The sequence below is a fragment of the Petaurus breviceps genome, unplaced genomic scaffold, assembly GCF_028583685.1.
Source record: "Petaurus breviceps papuanus isolate PSGF00001 unplaced genomic scaffold, PetGlider_PUasm1.0 138, whole genome shotgun sequence".
In the NCBI taxonomy this organism is placed as follows: domain Eukaryota; kingdom Metazoa; phylum Chordata; class Mammalia; order Diprotodontia; family Petauridae; genus Petaurus; species Petaurus breviceps.
In genome coordinates this window covers 32,072,785-32,092,885 of record NW_027185694.1, presented here as the reverse complement: position 1 = coordinate 32,092,885, position 20,101 = coordinate 32,072,785, and the positions used below count along the sequence as shown (strand labels likewise).

Genomic DNA, 20,101 nt, shown 5'->3' with positions numbered 1-20,101 from the left:
ATTAAATATTTTAAGTAACTTGCTCAAGGTTACACAGCCAGTTATTTCCAGGTGTGGTGCTAAATATCTGAGCCTGGATTTGATCCCAGGTCATCCTGACACTGGAGCCCGTGCTCTTACTCACTGAGCCACATGGCCGCCCCAGGAGCAACTTTTAAGCTCCTAAAGGTATTAATTTTAAGTAGAAAGAGCATGTTAAATATAAAATATGAACTGCCCGACCATTTTCAGTTTGTGCTTTGCCTTGACTGAACTTTGTGTGTGTTCATCAACCATCAACAGCATTCATTTGTGAGGGTGTTTATTCTATGCGAATATTGTTTCATGTTTGTATGGGAAGAATGTAGCTAAACATGTCATTGTCTCCAGTCTGCAAAAGAAGCACAATTCTTTTACTTTGTCTTGCTTATAGTCATTAAATTATTACTTCTATAACAACAACAAAAAGTTGATTTTTTTAAATCCAAGGATAGAACTTTATATTTGGCCCTATTAAATTTCATCTAATGTAGTATAACTCATTTTTCTAACTTGCTGAGATCTTTCGGAATTCTAGCTCTGCAATATAAGAATCAGCCATCCCTTCCAACTTCTTGTCATTTCCAGATCTGACAAGCATGTTCCTTTGTTTTCTTCCAAGCCCTAGACAACAAAAATACTGAATAGTACAGAACATTTCACTCAACTTGGAACTCCTTCCAAGTTAATATCAATTCATTATGACCATTCTTTGGGTCTGCTTCCAAATCTACCTAATTGTGCTCTCATCTAGTCAACATCTCTCTAGCTTGTCCACAAAAACAGCATGAAAAACATTAAATGTTTTTCTTCATCTGCCCTTGAGAAATTCAAATTAAGTCCATTTTGCAATTAATTCTATATTGTATTGATTTAATACTGTAATTGATTCTGTATCTTCTCAGTTCCCTTTTCTATGTCCTTAAGTTGAACTCAGGAATTTAGCTTTCCCTCTGAGTTAAAGTTATAATTAAAGGAAAAGGCTGTTATCTACCATATGTTCTACTCTTGGAAAGATACCAAGACATCTGGTGGTATCTTGAAGTCATGAAGCTAGCTCTAAGAGATACATTGTCCCTAAATTGCTCTAGCACCACTAAGGAAAGCCATTATCATCTTTGTAAGCACCGAGATGTCTGTTAACTCAGGCCCACTAACAAGGTCTACAATAAGCAAATGGATCCCATAAATCAATCAGCATTCCTCAATGACAAAGGGAAGTAGTCACTAGTTCCATGTAGTGGAGTAGCCCACTTTTCTTGATATGACTGAACATGTTATCCCCCACCTCCTTGATGCTGTCTACTCTATAACCAATCACACTATCTTTCTTACCTACCCAGCTCTATTCTTTGTTCTCCCCAAAACTATATGAAGGTTAATAAACCCCACCTTGTGGTCTTTGGTTACTGAGAGGCCATTGATCCAATTAATTGGTTATTACTAGCTAGAAAACTCTCTGGATCTCTTAAAACTAAGGAGCAATGTAAAAATAGAAAGAGTCCACTGACCATTTTTTGAAAGAAATTCCAAAATATAAATTCCCAGCAATATTATAGACCAAATCTGGAGATTCTGGTTAAAAAACAATACTGCAAGCAGTCAGAAAGAAAGAATTCAAGTTCTGAGGAACTTCAGTCAGGATCACACAAGATTTAGCAGCACCACTATACAGGAGCAGAGAGTTTGGGTTGGGTTGAAAAGAATCCATATGGAAACAATTTTTGACTAATAGAAAATTGATTGAAAAGAGGAAAGCAACAGCAGCCAAAGTATATACATATAGGCACCCTAAAAGAGACAATAAGAGAAATCAGCAACAGCACTTAAAAAAAATAAATGTAACAGATTAATGCTTTTTATAAGGATCTAAAAATAGCATACTTAATACAACTATTTTTCAGAATCGTCATTCAGCTGTTTCTTCATTGGTAAGATTATCAGGAGTTAGGTATATTAATAATGCTGGCACAGCATTGAAAAAATTATCTGTTTAGGATTGGTTCAAGCATATGTACCTGTTCTTGGCAGGGACTAAAGAATTTCAGGTAACTACACCCTGAGATAATAATACTGTATTATGACTTAACCCTCTTTTAATCTTTACACTTGCCATATGAAATTCCAGAAGGATAAAGAGTTTGACTTATAAGCAATAAAACTAACCCAGAAAAACTGAGTATAATTCTATGGAGGGCAGGGGGGAGAAGAATGGACCTTTAATTAAATAAAGGACTCCCAATATTTCTGATTAAAGACCAGAGATGCATAGAAACTTTGAAATATAAACACAGGAGTCAAGAGAAATGTAAAAAGGTAAATATGAGCCAGTAATTATAAGGAACTAAATAAGGATGAACTATTTACATTCTAATATGGAGAGATGATAATGTATCCTTTCAACATCAGGGGCCACAGAGGAAATTTAATAAGGAGTAAGCTTTTGGTGTTTGTTTTTTAACCTTTTGATTATCTTAAAAAGAAGAAAGTTAAAAGGAGAAGGAATACATTGTCGGTGGGGAGGTGGAGAGAGAATCGTGGGGGAAATTGCCTCATAATTTAAATATGCAAAGAGAAGACTTTAAAATAAGGAAAAGGGGTGAGGGCAGCAGGCAACACCTGAAATTTCCTTTCATTTGAACTGGTCAGAGGAAGGAAATATATATATATATATATATATATATATATATATACACAGTTGGATGCAGAAATATTATTTCACTTAATAGGGAAAGAACAGAGACAGGGAAACTATGATCAACTCAATGATGCCATAGGACTCAGGATGAAAAATATAACTGTTTCCAGATAGAGTGTGATGACCTCAGGGTGCCACTTCACACACACACACACACACACACACACACAAATTTGGATATGGACAGTGTGGGATTCTGTTTTGCTGACTATAAATATTTATTAAAAGTTTTTGTTTGTTTCTTTTTTTAATAGGGAAAATTGAAGGAAAGAAGGTGGATTTCTGTTCATCAAAAGAAATAAGTAATATATATATATATATATATGTATATATTTTCAAGAGAGCACAACTATGTCCCAAAAAATTACTAAATTTTTACTGTTCCTTTGACCCAGAGACTCTACTGTTAGGTTTAAACTTCAAAGAGACAAAGGAAAAGGACCCATATGCACAAAAATATTAATAGTAACTTTTTTGTAATAGCAAACAGCTAGGAACTAAACTTTGGGGAGTGACTGAACAAATTAGTGTAAAGGAATGCTATTTGGCTATAAGAAATAATATGAGATGGTTCCAAAGAAGCCTAAGAAGGCCTTCTATGGCTTGATGTAAAGGTAAGTGAGCAGAACCAGAAAAATGATTTATATTATAATATCAACACCACAAAACCCAACAACTCTGAAAGACTTAAGAAACTGACAAAAAAAGAAAACCAAAATAAACAGAAATCCAATCAACAGTGATTCCAGTGGATTGATGAGGAAATACTACTTGACAGAGGGTTGATGGTCTAAATATGCAGAATGAAACACATTTTTGGATATGGCCAATGTGGGAATTTGTTTTGCTTGATAATTCTTATTTGTTACAAGAGTCTTACTTTTCCTTCCTTCTCCTTTCCTCCATTCCTTTGTTCCTTTCTTCCTTCTTTCTTTCCTCCTTTTCTTCCTTACTACCTTCCTTCTTATCTCTCTCCATTCCTCTCTTTTCTCTTTCTCTCTTCTTTCTTCTTCCCTTTTTTATTCTTTCCTTCCTCCCTTCCTTAGTGATAAAGGAGGGAGTGATAGAGGAAGTAATAAGAGGGAGTGATAAGAGAGCAAAAATAAATGCTCCACAATTGAAAAAAATGTAAGTTTTATTAAAAAAAAAAGAACTCAAGCTGTTCAAAAATAGAATGGATTATTTCAGGAGGTAATAAGTCTCTCTGTCTCTCTGTCTTTCTCTCCCTCTCTCTGTCTCTCTCTGTCTGTCTGTCTCTCTCTCTCTCTCTATTAGAGGTCTGCATTTGGAAAGGAATCTGAAACACCATTCGTCAGTAAAGTTGTAGAAGGGATTTTTTGATCAGCCATGCTTGAACCAGATGGCCTCTGAAGTCCCATCTAGTCAGTAAGTAGTATTTACTCTCAGTAAGCATTAGGGAAGCACCTACTATGTGCCAGACACTGTACTAAGACCTGAGAATATTTTAAATAAAAAAAAAGGCAAAAGACAGTCCTTGCTCTCAAGGAGCTCACGGTCTAATGGAGGAGACAACATGCAAACAACTATGGACAAACAAGCTATAGACAGGATGAATTGGAAATAATCTCAGAGGGGAAGTCATTAAGATTAAGTGGAATCCATCTCCTAGATTCTGTGATTTCTGTGATTCTCCTTTCAGACTACTTCAGCTTGCCAGGATCCCTCTTAAAATGTAGGGTCAAGAAATGAACACAATCCTCCAGGTTTGATTTGACCATTGTAAAGGACATTCTATCAGGATATTAGACTTACACAAATGCAGCCCCCTCACACTGTTGGCTCAAATTCAGCTTGTGTTTGAACAAAAACCCCAGATCATTTTTCACATGAACTGCTGTCAAGCTTACTTCACCCTGTCCTCGTGCAATTGGTTTTTTGAACCTAAGGGCAGTGCTTTAAATGTATTCCCCTTCCATTTCATCGTGTCAGTTTTGACTCAGTTTCCCAGTCTGTTGAGAGATAACAAAGTGGAAAGAATGTTGGATTAGGACCCAGAAGACCCCAGCTCTAGTCCTGGCTAGCCCAATATGCATTTTATGTGGCCCTGGACTTAAAAATCCAAGTGTGACAGAAATGTCACACATTGTCCTGCAGGACTCCAGAATGCAGACCAAATTAGATTTAAAGGTAATTGAGAATGGTTAACAAATTGTGATGGAATACTATTGTGCTAGAAGAAATGACAAGCAGGATGCTTTCAGAAAAACCTGGAAAGACTTATATGAAGGATGCAAAGTGAAGTGAACAGAACCAATAGAACACTGCAAACAGTAACAGCAATATTGTAACAATGATCAACTGAGAAAGACTCAACTACTCTGATCAAGACAATGATCCAAGACAATTCCAGAAGACTCAGGACAAAAAATGTTACCACTTCCAGAAACAGAACTAATAAATTCCAAGTGCAGATTGAAACATACTTTTTTCACTTAATTTTTCTTGCTTTTCCCCCCACAACATGGCTAATATTGTTTTGCATGACTTCACATGTATATTTGATATCATATTGCATGCCTTCTTAATGGGTGGAGGAAGGATTGTAGAAGGAGAAAATTTGAAATTCAGAATTTAAAAAAATGAAGACTAAAATAAAGTATAATTATTTTTTAAAATGTAATTGGAAAATATTTAACAAAATAAATAAAAATACAATAGGGTATAATGTTAATTTGTAGTTTTCTAAAACAATACTTGGCATGCAAAGATTCTTATGTACCTGTGTAATGGTCCCCATTTCTATTTGAGTTTGACATCACTGATCTAGCCCAGTCTTTTGGAGGATCCTTTCTGCAGTATCTCTGGATTTTTTTTTTGTTCAGAGGGAACTTAAAGTGATCATGGGTTTCTTAACTTATTTTGTTTTCTGGACCCCTTTACTGATGTGGTAAAGCCAGTGTTTTTAAATGCAAAAAATAAAATATATAGGATCACATCGAACCCAAGTCTATTCAAGTACAGCTATCAAAAATTTTTTTCCTAAATCCAATTTCTTGAATCCCAAATTAAGAACCCCTGATTTAACCCAAGCCCCTCACTTTAGAGAAGATGGCTCAGAGAGATTGTAATGGCTCACCCAAGGACACATGGGTATAAAGCAGTAGGGGTCAAATTTGAGGCCAGGTCCTCTGCCTCTGAATCAAACTCTCTTTTCATGCCTCTCTGAGTTTCATTTTTCTCTTCGGCAAAATTGGAAAAAAATAACCCTTGATCTGCTCTGTTCCCCCACCTCCAAAACAGGTTTGTTGTGAACATTGAACGAGATAATGCATAAGACATTGCTGTGGAAAGTATAAAATATGTGATAAATGTCAGTAATTATCATTATGTTTGAGAACCAAGACTCCAGTTGTGTCTTGCTGGAAAGTGGTAACTAGCAGCTTCCCCGGCCCCGGCAGTCCCCAGCTGTGGCAGTCCCCAGCCCCAAAACTTTGTTGTCAAGTGACCTTTTAGCAAGCCAGGTTGCCTGGTGCCTGGGACCTCTCCCACCTCTTTCTCACAGTGACAGATGACTATGAATGAGCAAAGCTCTGTGGGCGGAGATGTACTGAGGACCTCACCACATCCTCCTTGCCTGTGGTCTGCCGGGGAGTTAATTAACAGTCTGCCTGGGTAGATGGCTGGCTGCTTGCCTGCCTGCCAGCCTGCCTGCCTGCTTGGCTGACTGAATGAGGGCACTAGCCAGACCATAGATTCCAGAGGGTCCTCCTGCCCTTGAGCTGGGAACCTCAGCTGGCCTGGTCCCCTCCCTGAAATCTCACCTTTATCTCAACTGGCTAATTTGCTCTCCCTCCCTCCAGAAGTCCTAGGGTTCCCCTTGGATTACTCGATATAAGTGGAATGGATATCTGAGGGGGAAAAAAGCCAGGTAATTCCTGTTCTATCTCATCGTTGGGCCCCCCTGGCCCTGGATTTGTGGCTAGTCAGAGACACTTGACTCATAGGATAACAGTATCAAAGACAGGAGATGGTGTTCTTTTCCTCATCTGGACATTGTAATCCTGTGGTTTGGGGTAGGGTACCAAGGGGAAGAGAAGAAAGGAAAAGATCAGACTCAGATGATTTTTTTTTTACATTGTTTTAGTTTTTTAGATTGTTTTAGACATTGAAATCACATGACTTGAGGGGGATAGAGACAGAAGAATGGCTGAAATGACCCCAAGGTTTGTCTCTTGTAGTTCAGAGACTGCTTTTACTGAGAGGGAGGGGTAATAAGACTTGCACTAGCCTATAGCACTGGTGTTTGGAGGAGACTTTGTATCTATGAACCATGGGATTTGTTTGGCAGTTAGTAATCGACTGGATGTGTATGGTCTGAATGGTCTCCTCTATACCTCCCAGAAGGTACAGGCACTTTCCCAGGAAAATAGCCTGGAAGAAGGGAAAGAGGTGAGAACATGGGAACCTGCAGGAGCAAGAGACCAGACATTGTTTCTTCTCTCAGGGTTGCTGTGAAGAAGGTGCTTTCCTCTCATTTTAGACATGGGGAAACCAAGGTTCGGAGAGGGTAAGTATCTTGTCTAGCGCTGGTCCCCCAACTCCAAATCCAGCAATCTTTGAAAGGAAGACATGACATCTTTCAGATTACTGACCACTTAGCATGGATCTGGGGAGGGAGGTATATGTCAAAAGGAGAGGTCACCAAGAGAGGGGGACAGAGAAGAGTCATTGAGAGAAGGCTGTCTTCATGGTATAGTAAAAAAAAAAAACCAACAACAATGAAGGGACTGGAGTCAGACCTGAGTTTCAGCACTGGACTGGCCGTATGATCCTGGGGGAAATCTCATCTCCCTGAGCCTTGGTTTTCTCCTCTTTAAAACGGGGCCATTTGTGTATATTCTACCTACAGTACAGTGTGGTTGTGAGGGGGGAAAAGTACTTTGCAAACCTTAAAACTCTATTGGCAAAGGCAAGTGATTCCTATCAGCCAATCACTTCCCCCCCCCCCCATGAGGTTTTTGTAGCCCCTCCTCTGAGATAACAACTGCATGCAGAACTCTGGTCTCTGTCCCTTTCAATAAGAGGTAGAAATCCCTTTGTCACCTTGCAAGTCTGTGAGGGATGTGGGACTCTCCATGGGTCTCTCCCAGCCCTCTAGCTCCCAGAGGCTGAGGCAACATTGCAGCATCTCCTTTCATCTCATAGCCTTTGTTTTAAGCAGCAGAGGCATTGGGCCAGGGACTCACACTGTTGGCGGAATAGCAGATCTGCAGCTTCAGGGAAGGAACCAACAGGTAAAGAGGGTTGGAGCCAGGGTAGGTGACCAAGGTCCCAAGAGAAATCACAGGATGATGGCATCATAGATCTTGAGCTGGAAGGGACTTCATCTAGGATAACCTCCTTCATTTTACAGATGAGGAAACTGAGGCTCTTGGAGATTAGGTGACTTGTCCAAAGTCAAATGGGGAGGGTCAAAGGGAGAGTTTGGAAAGCTTAGGTCTTGTGACTTCGGAGTTGGTCCTTGTAGCATTTTACCACTTAATGCCCTAACATCTTTTAGGTAGGAACCTTCCTAACCTGGAGAGACAGGAAAATGAGACAAAATGAATCACTGGAATCCTTGGCACTGTCTCTCAACAGCAGATCTGGTGGAGGCCAGGACAGGAGGCCACTTTGCAAGTGGTGGGAGAAGAGAAAAAACAGAGACTGACCAGTAGCCCTCTTAAAGGAAACTATCTCCTGGCCAGTCTCACAGCCCTGAATCGCAGAATCTCCAAAATGGAATGTACCCAATAAATATTCGTCTGGCTTTTTTGGAAGACCTGAGCTGTGGGGCCCTGGAGGGCAAAGTAGATGCTAGGTATGAACTTTGGTATGGATGTTCACACTGTTAGGAGATCTTTATCCTTAATAAAATGATGAAGTAGGAAAAGTATTGAACTTACCATCAAGACATGGGTTTAAAACCCAATTCTGACCCTTCCTTAGCCAGAAGAACTAGGGCAGGGCTTTTCATTAACTGCCCTAGGTTTCCTCATCAATAAAATGGGGATAATAATTCTTGGCACTGCAAAGCTTAAATGAGATACAAAATGCTTCGGAAACTCTCAGTCCTTGTATGAATATTAGGGATAATTGTTAACATGTTACTCGTGGTCTCTAAGTTAGGTCTCGTGACAAATCCACTTTGTTGACAAATTTCTCAGTAGCTCTTCAAGGGTTAAGGGGGTGACAGTTAGGGATGCTTGGGGTATAGGCTAGGCTAATGTGTGAGGATAGTCTAGTAGGGTTCCCTCCCATACTCACCATAGCTTTGAATCACTTTTTTTTTTGCTACTTGCTACCATTTTCTTTTTTTTTTTTTAAGCAATCGGGGTTAAGTAACTTACTCAAGGTTACAAGGCCAGTTATTTCTGGGTGCGGTGCTAAGTATCAGAGCCCGGATTCAATCCCCAGGTCATCCCACCACTGGCTGAGCCACCTGGCCACCCCTAAGCAATTGGGGTTAAGTAACTTGCTCAAGGTTACACGGTCAGGTGTTTCTGGGTAGGTGCTAAGTGTCGGAGCCCGGTTTTGTGTTCTTACTCACTGTGCTACCTGGCCACCCCTTGCTACCATTTTCTGATCTATAAAATAAGAGTATTGGATTAAATGACTTCTGAGGATTTCCAGCTCGAAATCCTTGACCCTAGAATCTATCATATCTCATTTATGATCTCAGCAGGGGTCAGGCTTCCAGAAGAGGAGAAAAGATGGGAAGAGAGTGGGCATGTAGGGAAGGGGAAGGGAGGTGGGGCAGAGGCCAGTGTGGCCTTGAAAAAGCAAAACAGCTTCATGTAGACAGAATTGCTGTGAGTGGTTTGTGAGAGAGAAGAAAAGAGAAAGCTTTAGAAGGGAGTCTCTGGGAAATAAGGGACCTAGAGTTATCTTCAGTTCCCAAGAGCTGTTCCATCCTCTCTGCCCACAGGCCACCGCGGCTCAGTGAACAGTTAGGGGAGGGATTCATGGTCCACTGAGGCTATTGCTTCCCCTAAATGGCCTCTATACCAAAGGGGCTTTTTACAGGCAATTCAAATGACTCTTTCTGAGTAAACCTGGGAAGTTTTGAAACAAGAATATTCCCCGAAATCAAGCAAACAGGCGGTTGAGAGTGTAGGGGTTGGGGAAGGAGGGGCTGTCCAGTCTCAAAAACAAATTGCCTGTTGTTGCTTTGCTCTCTTCACTACCTTATTATGGCAGGGTATCATGGTGATGTCTTATGGCAGGTCAGAAGGTAAAAAAAGAGTTCATTTTTCAGACCAGGGAGCTGAGGACTCAGCTATCTGACATTTCCTCTTCCCCACTCCCACTGAATCCACCACACATACATACACACGCACGTATATATATTCATACATACATATACATACATACATACATATATACACATGCACTGGGTCCAAAGAGGTTTGTGGGGGCTGCTAGGTGCTGAGAACACAGGCAGATGGATTCATTCAATCAGGCATGCCAGGCAGTACAGGCCAGTAGCCCCAGGGCTTGTAAGAAGCTAGACTCTAAGGAAGTGATGGGGATGGAGCTGGGGATGGGGAAGGAGGAGACCTAATTTCTAATCTTGGCTCTGGGCCTCAGTTTCTTCAGCTGAATAACTAGGTGGTTGATGATAATATCTGTAAAGTGCTTAGCACAGTGTCTGACACAGTAGGTGTTTAATAAATGTTTAATTCCCTCCCTTCCCCTTCTCACTCTAAATCTAGGATCTGACGATCTGTAAAGTCTGTCTCTATGACCTCTAAGGTCCCTTCCTACTCGAACAGTTTTTGTTCTGTGTGCTGGGTCTTCTGCAACTTTGGCAGCTCCTTGGCAAATTTGGGGAATGATGAGCCAAATTTCTCAGGCTGGGAAAAGGATGCAAGGCTGTTTGGAGCCAGAAGCCTCTTACTACATCCCATTCTCCTTCCTGCACCCCTTTCTTCTCCAAGGTCTCATGGTGGCTTGCCTCATTATTGTATGTGCTGCTCTCTGTTCTTCATTGCATCTCTTTCAAAGGGCCCAAAATCTGTGCCTGGCTGAGAGCACTGATTTGTACCCAACAGCCTCTCCACACTGCCAGTCTATGGGGTGTCTCTTGAGTAAGCAGATAAGGTATCATAAGATCATGAAAGTGTGGGTGACTATTTGCAATCTCCTTTTCAGATTTGCACAATCTGTCAGGAACCTGAAACTCCTTACCCATTAGTCCCAACAGGATTATAGGATTTAGAGGTAGAAGAGAATTTATAGGTTTTTTGGCCCAAGCCCTCATTTTAAATTTAAGAAATTATGTTCCCAAGGCTTTATACATTGTAAATAACAGAGCTGGAACTTCCAATCCAGGGCCATTCCTCTTCCCACCATATGATGCTGGTGAAGTCAACCTATTCTTTATTCATTCTTTCATATCTTGCTTCTGTCCTGTGTGACCTTGATTAGTCTGTTCTCCTTTTGGGCCTCAGTTTCCTTATCTGTAAAATGGAGGGATATTGGACTAGATGATCTTTAAGGTCCTTTTCTGCTTTAAATCCTGTGATCCTATGACTGTAACCAACTTTTTTTTTTTTTTGCTTTTTGGAGGGGGGAAGTTGGGCAATTGGGGTTAAGTGACTTGCCCAAGGTCACATGGCTAGTGTTAAGTGTCTGAGTTCAAATTTGAACTCAGATCCTCCTAACTCCAGGGCTGGTGCTCTATTCACTGCGCCACCTAGCTGCCCCTTAACCAACATTTTTTAAAGTATCTATGGTGTTGAAGACATTGTGCTGGGTAGTGATGTCACAAAGGTAGGATGTATCCCGCAATCAGAAGTTTATCATGAAATTGGGGAGGGGATAAAGCCACATCTACAAGTAACTGTGACACTAGGAAGAGTGAGAAGAGTGCAAAAGCAAATGTCCAGGTAAACTGCTTTGACAACTAGGACAAAGGAGAAATCATTTTCAAGGAGACATCATGGTATTATGGAAAGATCTAAAGCCCGAACTCTATCATTCTCTAAGCGTGTGACCATCAGAGAAGTCATATCACCTTCCTAAGGTCTCCATTTCCTCACCTGTAAAATGATTGAGCTGGTGGAGATGACCTTCTCTGTCCCTTGTAGTTCTAGCTCTGTGAGTCTCTGGATCTTAAAATTAACTCTAGCTGGGAAGTGGTCTGAAATGAGTGTTGAAGGAAGCAAGGGACTTCTTCGGATGGCTGTGAGGATCACCACCCTTCCTTCCATTCATGATGTGAGTGAAGACATGGAGACTGGAAAGGGTAGCACAAGAATGGAGGATGCTGAGGTGTCATTCAGCAGAGAGTATGGTGGGGAGCAGTGATACATTGAGGAGGACCTTGAATGCTAGTGCCAGGAACTGATGCTTTATTTGGTTATTAAAAGAGGACCACTGAAGGTGTTTGATAGATTTCTGTTGGGATAAAGGGACTTTCCTATGAAAAGTGGGCTGGGAGGACCTGAGGCCTTACTCTGCTCCCCCTTCCCCCCACTTCTTTAAAGTTTCAGGGGGACAAAAAGGGATACTGAGACCACCACCTGGGATTATCAGTGACTGATTGGCATTTCTCAGTGTCAACCTGATTCACACAGCAGATCCTGTTCCCCTCCCTGGCAGCTCAGAAAAGACACAGGAGACTGAAGAAAAAGATGGTAGAGGCTTTGGAGCCTTAGGTATGAAGAGGGAACCAAAGAAAGCTCATTACAGTGTTCCCTTTCGGGAAGTCCCTCTCTTTTCAGTTCTTCCCCTTCTAAGACATCCCTCTTCTCCTCTTTCTTCCTCTTCTGGGTAGCCCCTCCTGGCTGATCTCAGCCCTGCTGTTCTTTTTACCTTGGTATCTCATGTAAGCAACAATGATTTTCACTCTAAGAGGCTCCACTTCTCCTTGTCCTTGGCCTTCTCCTTTCTCCAGAGGTTCTTGAGTTTTGAGGTCTTTTAAACTCTGGGGAGGGCTCAGTAGAGTAGACCAGACTGGGATCTGGGAGTAATGGCTTCCCAGTGACAGAGCAGTGCCAATGGAAAGGTCACAAGATGTGGATTTATAAGATTTGCACTATGATCCTAGATCTGACATTTTCTAACTCTACAATCTTGGACAGCTTGTTCTCCTTCCCTCAGCCTCTGTATCCTTTTTTTGTAAATCAAGGGGACTGAATTCATTGAACTCTGAGGCACCTTGCAGCTCGAAATCTATGATTGATACTTCGAAGCCCAATTCAAATAATACCTTCTTTGTGAAGCCTTCCTTGATCACCACAGATAAAAGCAACTTCACTTTCATCTGATCTCTTAAAACCTATGAGCCTTTCCAGCTCTGACAATCTATGATTCTAAATATTGTGTTGTATGTGTGTGTGTGTTTTGTGTCTTCTGCTGCCTCTGATTCAGCTCCAAGCACAGTACTAGGCACACAAGACAAGTTCAGCACAGACTACTCACAGCCCAGGTCAGAATCTACCTTTAGGTAGTAGAGGGGAATCTGAAGCCTAAGCCCCCTGAGGATAGGCCGCTGAGAGAGCCAACTAGGCAGATCCTATCTGGTCTTTGGAGTAATTAAAATGCCTGATGATGCTATAATAAGGTATCTTATTTCTATGCACTTTGAGGATTCTCAAATGTTTCCCTCAGTAAGGGGAAACTAAAGATATTGAAGACCCTTGTTCGAGCAAACCCTCCTGGGAAGCAGGCAGACAGCTAAGAATCTTATTTCCTTGAGAGCTAGGACCATTTCCTTTTTCTCTCTGCAATCCCAACCCTCACCCCTTGCCTGACTTAGGGAATATGCTCAGGTAGCGCTTGTGGATTGATTTAGTCCTGGGCCATGCTGTTGGTGATGGTCCTTCATTCTCAGAGAGGACCAGTAACATCAGGAGGGCGATGTCTTCACTTGCAAGTGAATTGGATCTGAGTAAGGCTGGGCTGTATGGGCCATAAGCACTTAAGAATGTGTAGTTTGTAAGAGGGTTTCCAAAGAGCCCAATGAATAAGAGTAAGGGTCAGAGGTGGAGGGAGAGAGGGCCTGAGTTTGGGAAAAGGCGGGGGAGGCCAGAAAGTAGGAAATGGAAGGATGTAAAGGTAGGGGGCAGGGTAAGGAGGGAGAACTTTTCCCATCATGCTGCCTAGCCAGGCTTCCCCTAGTGTACAGTTTAGAATGTTGCAGATGGAAAGGAAATTTGAACTCCTAAAGACCCAGAGAATTGGATGGACTCACCCAAGTTCACATGCACAGTCAACCAGTGGCAGGCCCCCTGGTCATCCAGGGTCATCCACTGTCACACTGTACTCCCCTCTCCCCCCAGCCAGCTCACAACAAAAAGGCTGCAATTCTCTATTGTTTTCCAGGCTTTCCTTTGGGGTCAGCATGTGCCTTGGTCAGCTTGGTTGGACCATCACCTTCCTCCTGATACTCCACTGCAGTAAGTTCTCTAGCTTTGATGTCAACCAGTCTTTTACCTGGGGGAAGGAGTAGAGTGGGGAAGAGGGAGATCCTGCCCATGCCTAATCACTACAGGAGGGAGGGTGTGGGGGTATATGCATGATAATACTCACCTAAATCCATATAGTACTTTAAGGCTCATAAAGCACCTTGCTCACAACAACCCCAAGAAGTAGTTGTAAACATTCTCCCCCCCCCTACTTTACAGATGAGGAAACTGAGGTTCAGAGAGTTTAAATGATGTGATTGACCATGATTACCCAACCAGCCCCAGGATATAAATATCTTGGAAATGTGAAAACCCTCCAGAGGTCATCTAGTCCTTTCCCCTGTCTCCAGAGAATCCTGACCCTAAAGTAGCCCAACCCCCAGAGAAGTGTCCTTTTCCAAGATATCGTCCAGGCAGAGGACTTCATAACCTGTTTGAGCAGCCCACTCTGATGTCTCACTGTCCTGATGAGCAGGAAAATTCTTCCTTCGGTCTGTTTACAGGGTCTCACTTGATAACCTTAAACCCTAGCTAGACTTGAAATTCACAGGACTGCTTCATTACCTTGTTTGATCAATTAGTTAGGCACCCCCAGGGCGGAGCCCTGAAATAGATATTCAGGAAAGATGATGAAGATAGTTTCAGGTCATTGGAGAACTAAATGAATGCAGAAAGGATGAATAAGCACACATCCAAACAACAGACAGAACTCATTACACATAAATGCATATGAACACGTAGTGCCAGGTCTGGAAGGGACCCTAGAACACAGAATGTAAGACTTAAAAGGGACCTTAGAACAGAAAATGTCACATCTGGAAAGGGGCTCTTGAGCATAAAATGTATCCTGGAACATGGAATGTTAGAGTTCAAAGGGACCTCAGAACATGGAACACAGAAATTTAGAGCAGGAAAAATTTTGTGCTCTAATTGGAAAGAACCTTTCCAAGATCCTTATTTTACAGATGGGAAAAAAGAGGCCCACAGAGGGGAAGTTACTTGCACAAGGTTATACAGAAAGTTAATGGCAGAGCCAGATTTAGAAGCCTGGTCTCCTGACTCCCAGTTCAGAGTTTTGTTTTGTTTTTACACCGTATTACATTTCTCCAATTAGGACAGAGTCCCTAAGTACTAAACAAACAAACAAAAGGAACTTGGAATCTGTGGAAGGATATAAATGGGGAGACGGGGCTGGGGTGGGGGGGGTAGGTAACACATTTTGTTCGTGGGGCATTCCAGGAGAGGATCATGACATATGTGGAAGCCTGTAGGAGTCTTTGGAGCTAGCCTATCACACATAAAGGTGATTGAGCTGCTACAGGGGGAGGAACTCTAGAGGGGACCAACTTCTCTGCCTGTAACTGACTCCGTGACATTTTACACTGATTTTTTTTCTTTTTAAGACTCAGGGACACAAATAGCCTGGGCAGGAAACAGATGTCACTCGTTTTATTTTCCTTTTCTAAATAGATAGTCTCTTCCCCAAGGGGACCAGGCTGCTCCACAGGGTTAACTTATCCATTCGCCTTCCTGTTCCTCCTGGGGAGGGTTCTCTGGGTCATAGATGTTGTTGAATCGTTTTTTCAGCTGTGTCTGACTCTTTGTGACCCCATTTGGGGTTTTCTTGCCATTTGCCATTTCCTTCTCCAGTTCATTTTACAGATGAGGAAACTGAAGCAAATAGGGTTAAGAGACTTGCCCAGGATCACACAGCTAGTAAGTGTCTGAGGCCATATTTGAACTCAGGAAGATGAGTCTTTCTGATTCCAGGTGTGGGCACTCTATCCACTGCACCACTTACTTGCCTCTCCTATGTACCAGGCACTGGGCTAATCGCTGTCAAATATGCTGTAGAAAACAGACTTTATACACATCTACGTAGGGGGAGTTCAGAGCAAGGGGAAGGACCCTGTAGGGTGGCTTTAGATAGGGGAGGATTGTTGAGGTAGTTGGCTCTTGAACTAAGCCTTGAAGGATGATGGGTAGGTGTTGGAAAGACTTTCATGTGGGGCATACACCCAAAGGCATCAGAATGAGAAGCATAGTATGTATGAGGTCGAGAGAGAAGTTTGAGTAGCCTGGACGATGTGGGAGTTGTGAGAAGCAAGGCTGAATGAAATCATAGAGTGCTAGGGCTAGAAGGGCCCTCAGATATCATGCAGTCTAAACCACTTCATTTTACATGGGGGAAACAATTTACATATTGGGGAAGTGGCTTGCCCAAATTCACCCATTGAGTCAGCAGTGGCACTGAGGTGAGTTAGAACCCAGTGGGTGTCTTTACTCCCAGTTCCCTGCTCTCTCCTTGGGACATCAAAGTCAAATGGAAAGAAAACCCCCTAATCCATACAGAAGGATCCCTGCACACTGACTTAATTTTTAAGATGTAATGTCATCTATGTTTTGTATTTTAATTTATTTTGTTAAACATTTCCCAATTACATTTTAATCTGGTTCTGGCTGCACTGGGGAACTATCAGCATGTTTGACAGATGCTGCCCGAGGTAGATCTGCGTGAGATTGTGGAAGACTTTTAATGGCAGGAGAAGAAGTTTGGATTTAATTCTGTTGGCAGGAGGGAACTTGAGAGGGAGAGAGACATGATGACAGATGTGGTTTAGGAAGATAACTGGCTTTCGTGTGTAAGACAAATAGCAGAGGGGAATCAAGGAGACAGAGAAACAAATGCAAAGAAAACATTCTTTCCTTAAAAGTCATCAAGGCTCTTGGGAAATGGAAGGGGCAGTATGAAGAGCTTGTTGAAATCATTCCCATTGTCTTGCAATTAAATACGGAAGTGGGGTAAATGAGAATGGATCTCAGCAGCTAATTGGATGGATCCCAGGATGAGGAAGAAAGACTCTTCAACCCCCTCATTTTATAAGGAAGGAAACTGAGGTCCAGAAAGGGCCAAGGATATGCCCAAGGTGATACTCTTTGTAAATGACAGATCCAGGATTCAAACTCTGACTCCTAAGTGAGACCTTTTCCCATTAGACCACATTGCCTTCTGGTTTTGAGCCCATGTGAGGGGCAAGATGATATTGCCATCAGGAGGAATAGAGAATGCTCACAGAGTAAACTCAGCCTCCCATTCAAGGCCCTCTACTATTCGACTCCTATCTGACTTCTTGTCCCACTGCTTCCCCATTATGAACTCTCTGCTTCATACTGGTCTTTCCACTGTCTATCTATAGCATAGATACTATATATAGATTATATGTAGATATGTAGAGACATAGATGCGGTTTCCTTCACCGGGAAGGCCCTGAACCCTCATACTGTTGGGAATACAGGAAAAACCGTTTACCCAAAGGGTGGGAGACATTGATTCTACTTCTGCCTCTGCTGGCTGTCTCACCTTGGGCAGATCACTTTGTTTTTCATTTAATGTGCTTGCCTTTGGTGTATTCAGCAGGGCCTTGAGGCTACATGTATTGGAAAACTTTTTAAGAATATGACTTAGTAATTTCTAGAAAATCCAAAAAAAAATAAGAAGGAAGAGATGAAAGGGGATAGATGACAAGGGAGGGATGAAAAATAACGATAGTGTAGGGTCCTGCTTGCCATAATTGAAGGTGGGCTACATGGAAGGGGGGTATCCATTGGCCTTTAAGTCTAGGCCTGGCTTTGTATCCTGACCCTGTCCCTTAGTCTATGGACGACTCTGCAGGTGGCATTTCCCCCTTACTAGGCCTTGTTATCCCAAATGGAAAATGGAGATGAACTTAGATGATCTGTAAATTCTCTCTTGCCTTAAACTCTATGGTTCAATAGTACTTTGTGCTCTTCAAAGGGCAACCCTTGCAATAGCTTTGAGGGGGTGAGTGGAACAGATGACCATCCCCATTCTGTAAATGAGGAAACAGTCTTGGAGAAATGCTGTGATTGTTCTAAGATCACACAGCCATTAAGTGGTGAGGCTGGGACTCAAACTTACTTATTCTGATCCTCAGACCAGGGCTAATCCAAGGGTCTATGGTGATCCTAATGCAGGAAGGATGAGGCCAGAGCAGGGTGGGGAAGGAAGAATAACTTTTGGAGAAGCTGGAAGTTCAGGAGAATTCTAAGTGGAGGAACCAGGTTAAAACACTGATGAGAAAATCATTCTAATTCAGGTTCTATATTTCCCTTTGGCCCATGAAAGCCAGCCAGCTTACACTAGTACAAATCAATGGCATCTCCAATTCTACCTTAACCACCTGCTACCCTGTGAGTCCCTAATGATGTTCCTAAGCTCTGTCTCTAGAAGAGCCCACACAGGACTAGCCTGCCTAGAAGATCTGGGCTGCTTCCTGCCACCTGCCACCTGCTATTTTTCTCTCCTTGGGGGTTCCCAGCTGGACCTTGAGGAATTGACTAGGGGGGATGTGAGTTAGAATGTGCAGGAAATCACAAGGGGGATGTGAGTAAGAAGCTTCGTGACAACATTCTCCTCTCTCCTCCTTTCCCCATTCTAACTACCCTAGCCTCTGGCTACCAGGACCTCACCTGCCATACAGACTATATCCAGAACCTGACATGCATCCTGCAAGTGGATCCTGCTCATGTAGAGACCTCCCCTGACCTCACCATTGAGTGGTAAGTGCCAAGGACAGGAGAGAAGGGGGGGGGGGAGGGGTGAAAAAAAAAACAGAGATGAAGAAGGAGAGGAAGAAGGAGAAGGAGAAGAAGAAAAGGAAGGAGAAGAAGGAGAAGAAGAAAAAGAAGAAGAAGAAGAAGAAGAAGAAGAAGAAGAAGAAGAAGAAGAAGAAGAAGAAGAAGAAGAAGAAGAAGAAGAAGAAGAAGAAGGAGAAGAAGAAGAAGGAGAAGAGGAGGAGGAGGAGGAGGAGGAAAGGGGAGAGGGGAGAGGGGGAGAAGAGGGAGGAGGGAAGAGGAGAGAAGAGGGGAGAGGGGAGAGAGAGGGTGGGGAGAGAATGTTGGGCTACAATGATTTGAAATTCTTTTCCAGTTCTATAAGACCAAGTTAAGGCTAAGGTCAAGTGACGGTGGGACATCCAAATCAAAGGAATAAGCAGAGAAGGTTTCATTTTTGTCATTGAATCCCCAGTGCTTGGCATATAGTAGGCACTTAATAAATGCTTATTGATTGATTGATCAATACTCAGCTGGCAGCTGGAATGAATTAAATACACTCAACCACCAATTATGATATGAGGTAAATAAGCATGAGGAGGGAGGCAGTCCCTTCCACTTTTGGACAGCTCTACTGGCTAAGCTACCCTTCCATCAAGCCTTAATTTTTCTCTCTACAACATCCACCAGTATTCATGGTTCCATCCCCTGCCCCTCCTCCCTACATCTATGGTCCCAGTAGAACAAATCAAATCTCTTTCATTTGAAAGTCTTTCAAACACATGAACATAGCTTTTCTTCTCTAAACTAAACGCCTCTAGTAACTTTTACTGATGGCATGAATGCAAAGCCCTTCCAAAACCTGCCTGGTTGCCCTCTTCTGGACAATATCCAATTTTTCAAGGTCTTTCCTAAAATGTGGCAGGCAGAACTGAACAGAAGTTTCCAGATATGATTTGGCTAGGGTGGAGGACACTAGGACTTGACATTATATCCCCCTTTTAATGCAACCAAAGATTGTGTCAGCTTTCCTGGCTGTCATATTATACTGTTTACTCATTTTGAGCTTAAAGTGCCCTAAGACCCCCAGATCTTTTTTTTTTGGGGGGGGGAAGGATAAACTACTATATCTAGTCTTGCCACATAGAATCATGAAATTTTAGAATTTTACAGATCTTCTTGTTCCAATACTCATTTTCCAAAGGAAACCAAAGCCCAGGGAGATGAAGAAACTTTTCTAAAGCCAAACCCGTTTTCTGCCTCATATTCTTTTCAGTATACCATACCATCCCCCATGATGGTCTGGAAGCCCTTCCATATGAGGCACTGCTACAGGAGAAGTGGGGAGTCTGGGATGGCATAATAGCTGTCTTCAAATATTTGAAGGACCATCATG

The 20,101-nt window shown here is 42.3% G+C and overlaps 1 protein-coding gene across 1 annotated transcript in view; it reads left to right on the top strand.

The window, feature by feature from the left end:
• Window positions 1-7,114: 7,114 nt before the first annotated feature.
• Window positions 7,115-20,101, top strand: part of IL21R (interleukin 21 receptor) — a 50,091-nt gene continuing 37,104 nt past the window's right edge. Inside the window, exons 1-3 of the mRNA XM_069064182.1 lie at window positions 7,115-7,244; window positions 14,048-14,121; window positions 18,600-18,711. Coding sequence (XP_068920283.1) covers window positions 7,135-7,244; window positions 14,048-14,121; window positions 18,600-18,711 — 296 coding nt within the window. The 5' untranslated portion in view covers window positions 7,115-7,134. The remainder of the gene's footprint in view (window positions 7,245-14,047; window positions 14,122-18,599; window positions 18,712-20,101) is intronic.